The sequence below is a fragment of the Austrofundulus limnaeus genome, unplaced genomic scaffold (assembly GCF_001266775.1).
Source record: "Austrofundulus limnaeus strain Quisiro unplaced genomic scaffold, Austrofundulus_limnaeus-1.0 Scaffold21, whole genome shotgun sequence".
NCBI classification, from domain to species: Eukaryota; Metazoa; Chordata; class Actinopteri; order Cyprinodontiformes; family Rivulidae; genus Austrofundulus; species Austrofundulus limnaeus.
Genome location: NW_013952423.1, coordinates 2694980 through 2704514, shown reverse-complemented (window position 1 = coordinate 2704514; position 9535 = coordinate 2694980). Strand labels below are relative to the sequence as shown.

Here is a 9535-nt window from a genome sequence, read left to right as displayed (position 1 = left end):
TTACTGGACAGGTGTACCTAATAAAGTGGCCGGTGAGTGTATATATATGAGTGTCTGCCTCATTAATACTTTGAGATAATCCCAAATAAACTGTGGTGGTATATTATTGTACAGTGTGCCGTATGGATGTTGTGGTGTAATCTTATTTTTATTGATTTTAATTGTATTTATTTGCAATTGTTCTTGCTGTCTGCAAAGCAAATTATTATTATTATTATTATTAGAATTAGATGGTTTATCTAATTTAATCTCATTTTTCAAAATTCATTTTCAGTGCAGTTTTAATCATTTCAAATTGAACTTTTTTGTGTCACAGGGGTCAGTGTATCTTTTGGTCATTGGATTTTCCTTTTCAAAATGGGTATTAAAAACAAAAAACAATTGGATATTTGATTGTTTTAAAATACTGAAATTAAAATTAAAACACAAAGCGTCTCTCAATGTCAAAAAGGGATAAACAAAATTTTTGAAATGATTTGAGTTTCATTTTCTGTTTCAGACAGCTAAAGAGAAAATTACTTTAAGAAAAGGCTCGTTTGTTCATAATGCATGACAGGTCGTGCCAACTTACTGTTTCAGCACCAGAAGGGGTGCCTGCAATATCAAAGCTATTCAATGAACATCCCATTACAAGTAAAAAACATTGATGTTTGTGGTGGAAGGATTTATCAAGAATGCAGAAACACGTTGGAATAAACGCACAGAAAGTCAGCGTGTATGGTCGTCAAATGATTTAATCTGAGCAACAACAGAGCAGAAGTCAATCAGAGAAATCTGTCAAGTTGTGGCTGCCGCCTCAGTGCAGAGCAGCCGATAATATAACATCCTGTGACATGCTTACAACCAATCACCGTTCGCCAACTGTAAACCATCTAACCAATGACAGAGCTGTCAGCCCCGGAAGTACCTTATCAAAATAAAAGAGGTCATGCATTTCTGGAGACTTGAAGTCTAGGGCAACAGATTAAAACAGCTGAAACTAGTTTTCATGAGATATGAGTACTGGACAGCGTCAAGGTAAAACAGCTATACATAATTATTCCATAACAATGTTGACTTCCGTATCAAATATATTTGGTATCAGATCAATATCAAAGTTGTAGGATCGCCCACCCCTCGCTGAAAGGAACACTCCGAGGACGCAAACCGACAGAAAAAAAGCACAGATTTTGTCAAAACTCAGGAGGGAAAAAAACTTTCTGCTCACAGAACAACAAYTGTACAACACACTAATATAATGATTGTTGTCATATTTTGTTTTTTATTGAGAGAAATGGAGGTGAAGTGGAGGCAATAGCCRACGTGTATTCAGTAAAATAGATTTATTTGGTCAAAAGCCACATGAATTAGCTCTGCAGCCTTTGGTCGCAGAGCAACAATCATCATACAACTCATTTATGGACATATTTCTCTGTGTTTCAGCCTTTTATTTACAGAAATCAGTGTTTCATTTTGCAGAGCTGCCAGGCAAGCGCCCCCATCTGGTGGGGGAATAAATAGTCGTAGAATACAAACAAACGAGCCTTTTTTCGTTTCTGTCTTAAATTAAATTTTTTTTGCTATCCAAAGCAGAAAATGAAACTCAAATCATTTTTAAAATTTCATTTCTTCTTTTTTTGACACTAACAATGAGAAACGCTTTGTATTTTAATTTTAATTCCAGTATTTTAAAACAAAAATCGAATAACCACTCGTTTCGTTTTTTAATGCCCTTTTCGAAAACGAAAATCCAATGAACAAAAGATACACTGACCCACAGAGCTTTAAAAAAATAATAATTTAGACATAAAAAGGCTTTTAAATTCAAAGAATGAATCCAAGTTGTATTTTTAAAGAACTTATTTTACTTTAAAGTACTTATGCAACATGTTTCTGAACTGGGAGGATAAAAGACAGGGTGGTTTAGATGCTGTGCAGGCTGGGATTAGTAACGCTGGGATGTGAAACGTATTTTAAGAAGAGAAAGAACCGATTGGTTCTCGCCTGATGAACTCTATTCTCTCTCAGGCCTGGCATCAAAAAGAGTTTCCTTGGTTCCTCTGTCGGTTCTTGGCTTGGCCACAAAGATTTTTCAGCCACCTCTGGTCTCGTCTTTGACCGAGTTCGCCTGTAATGAATCGTTTTCCCTCACAACACAATTCACAACAAAACACTAGCCGCTTTCTTTTTACAATGGCTCTCTGTGGAGTTTCCCCAGTGAGACACATCAGGAAGTGAACTCAGCGCGGGAAGAGTTATATAATTCATCTGCTTAAAATAAAAGTTGAGATAAACAAACAAAAATCTGTTTTCAGAAACTGCTCGGGTGCGATGGTCCGATGGAAAATGTGCGATAAAAGAAATAAACATTTTACACAGATACACCTTCAATTTTAAAGATGTAAAAACTCATGAACCACAYACAACAAAGCAAGTAAGACACTGAAAACAAGTTTATGTGGTGAAACCTGATTTGCATTGTTGGTTTTTTGGAATAAGTGACCCTCGTCCTCGGTCTGTCTGTGACCCGAACGTTTAAACTTCCTGCTGAAAAACCCTGGAGACGTTTGAGAGACGAGCCCTGGAGGACAAAACCAAAAGTCTGGAGGAAACAGCTGTTTCCACATGACTTCAATGAAAGGAAACTTCTTGTTTGTATATTTTCCTTTTCTCTGACAATCTGAGTCTTTATCTGATATTTGGATAAATATTGTCACCACCCTCAGTGTTTTCAGAATCAGACTTTCTGTTCATCACGGGGAGCTGCCTTTTCCTCCTGTTTATGTTGCTTTAATTGAGTTTTTAATAAATCAACATGGTGTATGAAGTACTGTTGTTATTGCAAATCTGAAAAAGCATGCAGCAACATGCCCTGATTAATATATATAACTGCAGAGGTAATGAGTGGCATCTTAATGACTGATTTAAGTGATCATTTGTCAGTTTTTGTCATTTRTAGAAACTTTCTAAGCAGTGATATTGTCACTACGGTGATTTACAAAAACAAAATTGGAAGGATGTGTATGTAAAGGACGTCAACAGAGCATATGATGTGTTTATGAATATTCTAGGAACTCTGTATGAAAAAAAACTGTGCAAAAATACGACTAAAGAAATAACAGAGGGTAGACTTTGTGTTCATTGTGACTGTACATTATTAATTAGGAGAAAAACCGATGCATGGACAAGGTTTTATCTAACTTTTGAGATCACACTTCACATTGGAGGTGTAAAGCAGCTGCTAACTGTTCACACAYATGGCCAGATGAAAGACTGAGCGATAGTAATGCTTGCATCAGTGTCATACTGCAGATTGTGGAGCTTCAGACAGATGGTGGTGTTATCCAGAATCTGCTTAAAGATGTTACTCTAAATCCCCTGCCTTCACACATAGTTGTGTTTTTTTTTTTACTTCAGAGAACAAAGACTTACATTCATCCCTCGCTCAGGAACTCTAAGCTGCAGTTTCTGCCACAAGCAGAAAGATGGTATAAGATGGTATAAAGGTGGTTTTAAAACACGAGCGACACACAAACATCTACTTGTCCTGTACGCCTTCACAGCRTGCTCCAAAACTCCGGCTGCTGCACAATCAGCAGAAATGTGTGTGAAGCTGATGTGCGGATTAGTGGTGCCCTTTATAAGTAGGGTTCTTTTAATGTGTTTGKTAATTTTTCAGTGTATTTTATTTTATTTCTTATTTCTTTTATTTGATTGTAGAATGTTATTTTGTTCAAGTCAAACATGTATAGAACCCACTGGTTATTAATGGTGAACGGTTTGAACTTATACAGCATTTTATTAAGCCCAGTAGTACCTATAGTTGTTGATTATTGTTTACAGTTTGACTTGATCAAGACTTTTTAAGATTCCACRCTACARAATAAATATAATGTAGGATAAATAAGTACGTAGGATTTGTTCTGATRTTGCTTCGGGTTGATATCAGGCAATACTCAAGTCTAATCAGTATCGTATCAGAGGAGGAAAAAGTTGCACTGGGACGCCCCTACCTTCAATGTTTTATTTTATTTTACTTATTTTATTTAGAAATTTATTCATTTCATTTGTAACACAAAATAACAATGAACAAAAAACATGCAATCAAAATAAAATCAAATAACATGAAAGGCATGATCACTGTAAAACAAAGATCTTTCTATTATTCACTGGTTTGAAAGGATCGCATTCTCAGACCTAACAAACTTAGGTCCGAGAATGGAACCCTGCGGCACTCCACRWGAGATGTTACRAAACTCAKATCTTACATTATTTATYTGTACAAATYGTTTTCAATCTTCCAAATAACTAGATACCCACTGTAATGCACAAATAAGAATGTTTCAATCWTATWTTATTGAAAACACTGAACAATGATCTTCAAACAATACAAACTTGTTTTAACTGAACACGGGTGCTCATGGAAGCATCGGCCAATGGCTCATCCCCCAAAATTAAGGAAATCTGTGCCAATTTATTCATGTACCCCTATAAAAAAATCCCATAAGATAGGTCATATTGAAATAAKAAACAATTTGGTTTATAATTCCAGGGATCCTACAGTTTAAGGCGAGTTAAATTTAAGATCTTTTAAGACTTTTTAGTGCCAAGTTAAATTAAAGATGAATTTCACAATAAACACAAAGAACAAAAAATAAATAAATAAAAACTGGCAGAAACTCATGAATCAAAGTATTTTTGGTTGAAATATTCAAATATTCCTAATAAACCAATTATTTTTATCCATATCTAACTGCTTTTTTGTCAAATATAGCAAAACATTCTTAGCAGTCAGTTTTAAACTTAATTGAATTCCTGGAAATCCTCTAACCACCCAGAATTTGAGGTTTTAGGACCCACAGTGCCCACCTAAAGTGCCTGCGACATCAATTTTTTTGCAAGAAATGTGAATCCATTTTTGGAAAGAYAACATTATTAACATTCGAAAACAAATTTCACGATGCTCAGACGGACGGTTGTTGATATATTTGCATGTGAAGCAACAGGAAGTGATGTCAAAGGGGAACGTCTGCATGTGAATGTTTTAAAAAAAATACTTCCAATTATTTTAATATTTGAGACGAATTACAGTCATCCTATTTACAATGTTTTAAGATTTAAGACCTCTGAAAGATTGATTTAAAACATTTAAGGCTAATTAAGACCTTAATTTTGGATCAATGAATTTAATGCCTTTTGAGAGTTTTTAAGGATCCGCAGGAACCCTGAATTCGACCTAATTTAAAAAGCATCTTTACTGCAGCAGCATGTCGGGCCATCAGATTTCATCACTRTAGCAGAACAGCACTGACAGACTGTGTTAAATAACACTTGTGTGCTCATTTCTCTGCCTTCCTGACAAACTGGCCAAACAACACAAAGTTTGTGTGATAAGGACGTAGTGTTTCCCCCACATCGCTGGCCTTGGCAGGGCACCTGTCGGACCTTTAATGCTGTCAAAGCCAAACATTTTGTAAACAGAACTGGGTTGTGTTGACAGGACGGTGTGCCCTCCTTGGATAATAGTGTGGTTGTGGTTGATTTTTAACTTATAAAATAGCATCTTTTCAGTTTGCAGTCTGGATGTAGGATCACTCTTTACAATGACATATTATTTCTGTTTAAACACACAGCACTGAAAACAGCATTTAAACAAGCAGGATCCTAAATGACAGGGTGGAATAATAACAGACCTGACAAAGTTTATGAATAAAGTTGGAAACAATGGTTTGAAGCTGAGTTTAAAGTGAATGTTGTGAATGCAGCTTAGTCAGCATTTTCTACCTGATCCAAGGTGGACGTTTAAACTGCTTCATTACAATTATGCAAAAACAAAACAGCAACAAGTCAGTTTTATTTAATCTAATGATTAAACAGGGATACACTTTGCTTATTCTGGCTGATAGGAAAGATCAACACATTCTCACTCCCGAGTCGTCACATATTGACGTTTTTCAAAGGTCCCTTTGCGTCCAATTTTGACGCATCAGGTACCCCCCTCGCGTCAGTCCTTGCCGCCCGCGGCTTTTCCGGGTTGCGCCACCAGGGGTCTTTGGGTCGGGGGTCTGAGGTTAACATTAGGGATCAGGATAAATGGTTAAGTTTAGGGACTGGGGTCAGGGATAGGATGTCTACAGTGAACATTAGGTAATTTTAGGCTTTGCAACACGTAGTTGCCATGAATTTCCTACATTTTCTAAAAATGGTTAATTTTACGTATCAGGGTTAATGGTTAATTTTAGGTACTAGGGTCTGGGACAGGATGTCTAAAGTGAATACACGTAATTTCACGCTTTGGGACGGTACTATTTGTGCATTTTCTACACTTAGAAAAATTACGACAACAGATTCCGCCCCATCCCGTCAAAATATGACGCAAGGGGGGTACCTGATGCGTCAAAATTGGACGCAAAGGGACCTTTGAAAAACGTCAATATGTGACGACTCGGGAGTGAGAATGGGTTGGAAAGATACACTGGGAGTTATTTTCATATTTCACTATAAACATGTTGACAAAATCAACTGACAAACATGGGGAAAAAAATCAAGATAATGGATCAAATTTGACCCCTTGAACACATAAAACTTTGACCTGTGAGTTCTTGTGCTCAAATGTTACACATAATAAAAAGTGAGGAGATCATGCAGAGTCAAAGCATCGTTTTGAAAAGACTTACGAGAAATTATACAAGAGAGATTCCAGACAGCTGGGTTTAAAAAATATAGTTAAAAATCTCATCTCAGAGGTGAAGTTATAGAGATGAGGCTGAGACGGTCTGAGAGGAGGGACGTCAGAAAAAACTCCCAGTTTTCTACTTTAATTACTARAGGTTATTTTAGTTAAACATAGACATGTTTGGTATCTACAGAAACACCAGAGTCTTGGCTACAAGAGGTTAAAAACCATTTCTACGAATATCTAATACAGTTAAAATTACAAGCAGTTGAAGATAAAACTATGAAAGTGAAAATAAAATTTGTTTAAAAAGTTGCCAAGTCAGAGATGTTAAAATATTTGTGTTAAATAGGAGGCAAAATGTGTTATTTTTGTTTTTGATTAGGGCTGCACGATATTAGAAAAACCTGCGATGTGCGATGCAGTGCTTAATATTGCGATGACGATATGACTTGTGATAAATAAAAAAATACGCATGTATATGTAGTGTTATCTTTCTGCTCTGGGTTCAAAGCCCAAAAAAACATAAAAAAATAATCATTTCCATTCCAGCTTGGTTTTTTTAATTGACCAAATACATGAAAGGCTCTGTTTGATTGGTGAAATATTTCAAGCTTCCATCTAAATGACAAAACGCATAAATGCAAATCTTTGAGTCAACCATTTATTGCAGTTTATGCAGTTGTTGCGACAGGCTGTTATCGCGATGACGAAAAATTGTCGATACATTGTGCAGCCCTATTTTTGATATTGTTTAATTATCACTACATTTATTGCATAGGGTTCTGTATGTTGTATTCATGATTAAATGCAGCGAAATAAACTAATTCAAAGGTAACAGATCTTTGTAATACTTGGTTTATTTATATAACAACTTTAATTGCTGGATGTTCGGCCCTTTAGCTGTTAACCTACTGTAACTGTGGCCCCCGGAGTAATTTAGTTGAAGGATGTAACAACTGCTTGTGCAATAGTCTTAATTTTGGCCCTCATACAGCACCATAAAGGAGGGGAAGTCCTTTCACTTCTTATTACGGACAAAATGTTGAGAAAAATAAAGGCCAACACTCCGGCTCTGACTACTGCAGCTGCTGCTATAAAACATGCAGTGCTTATATATGAATTCTGTAATATGAGAGGCATTATTAACCTCTGAGTCCTCTGTGTTTCCTTCAGCAGACTGACTGGGAGGAGGCTCGCTGCGCAGAAACTCCTGTAACACCGACAGTAACTGTTTCTGTTTGTGAAGATGTGAATCATCAGCACCTTCGCCCACAGAGCACACTGATTACACCTGAGGTTTAAACTCGCTGACTGAATGAAAACAGGCTGTTTACACACCAGCGTGCAGATTTGAAGAAACCACGCYGATGTTGGAAACTTTGACCGGTGAAGACGGTTACCTTGTAGCCCATGGTGTGTACRGTCGTGTTGCTGTTGTTGCTTAGAAACAAGCTGCTGCCTCCAGGTTTCTTCTCATCTCCTCTGTGGATGGAGAAATACACAAAAATAGATTTTACATTCTGTATAAGCTGCGTTTTCCCACTTCTGCATGGCACGTTACGTTCAGGTTTTAGAGCATGTCCTATTTTATTAAACTGATCGAACCGTTTCACATTTTTGATCATTTCTAAACAAATAATTCCAGCAGAGAGAAACTTAAACGACTGGAACTAAACACAAAAAAGCACGAGCTCCCAGCCATCTGCAACAGGAACAAACAAGACGAGACACTTAACTAAATGCTGCTTTTTAAATTTGAAATTATATTTCTAAAATCCTGAGCTTCCTGGTGCATATTTACCTAAACAACTTAACGAAGAGAAGCAGCAACACTCCTCAGTGAGCTGCTGCACTCAGAGTTGTAATTTCTAAGTCTGGCTGCTTGTGCACATTACTGTGTAAGACGTGTCCCTGTTGGAGCAAACAAACTCACAAATCTGCTTCCATTGAATATTTCARTGTTCTTCAGCTAAAAGGCTTCCTATAAAAAGCTGGATGAGATTAGGATCAAAATMTCTCTTGGCTTTTCTGGGACAGAAAGCTGCCAGAAGAGCTCAGAGCTGCAGCTTTCACTGCTCTGACACAACTTGTGGTTTTATCTTACCAAAGAAAGGCCAATTTGGTATTGATCTTTWTACTGASAGAGCAGGATTTTAATGCAAGGTCAGCATTTCATATTACTTCATTATCTAACACCACAATATTTYTCTCCTCTGTATAAAAGCTTTTAGTTTCAGATGTTCTTTCTTTCCACACAGCTGACTCCATCTCATGTGCATCGCCTCCTTCTGCACATTCAAAGGGTTAAATATAACCTGGAGACTCATTAGGAGCTCTGTCATTAACACCCTTTACACTTAGTTTTCTACTGGGAGCAACTGGGACCCAAGTGTTGCAAACAAGAGAAACTGGATGCAGACAAGAGAAAGGAAATAAAAAAAAAACTGATCACTCGTTGAAATATCTTTCAGCTACATCTCACCCAGAAAACACGGCGGTAAAAAAAAAAGCTACACCTTCTTTCTGGTCAATATAAAAACCAGATTTTGATGGCTTTGATCCTATTTATTTAACCATAACAACTTTATTTGTAAAGCACTTAAACAATAGGACCAAAGTGCTGTACAGTCACAATCAATAAAAACACTCATAGTCACAGTGAATAATAAATGCCTAATCTAAAAATATAAAACAAACACATAAAACCAATTAAAACCATTGTATCACCAACTTACACACAAACTCTGTACTTTTACAGGGTTTTTATCATTTGCTTTATTTCTGCACATTATGGCCCATTTTAGCTGTGCATAAATCAAAACATTCAGCTCATTCAGGAAGCAGGTGATGTGACCTGATTTTTGCAACATTTATATT

General features: G+C 36.6%; 1 protein-coding gene across 1 annotated transcript in view; it reads right to left on the bottom strand.

Annotated features, from left to right (window-relative positions):
• The window catches only part of st6gal1 (ST6 beta-galactosamide alpha-2,6-sialyltranferase 1), a 19691-nt gene that overhangs the window by 9138 nt on the left and 1018 nt on the right, over positions 1 to 9535 (bottom strand). The window contains exon 2 of the mRNA XM_014004057.1: positions 8059 to 8140. Within this exon, the coding sequence (XP_013859511.1) occupies positions 8059 to 8070 (12 nt within the window). The 5' untranslated portion in view covers positions 8071 to 8140. The remainder of the gene's footprint in view (positions 1 to 8058; positions 8141 to 9535) is intronic.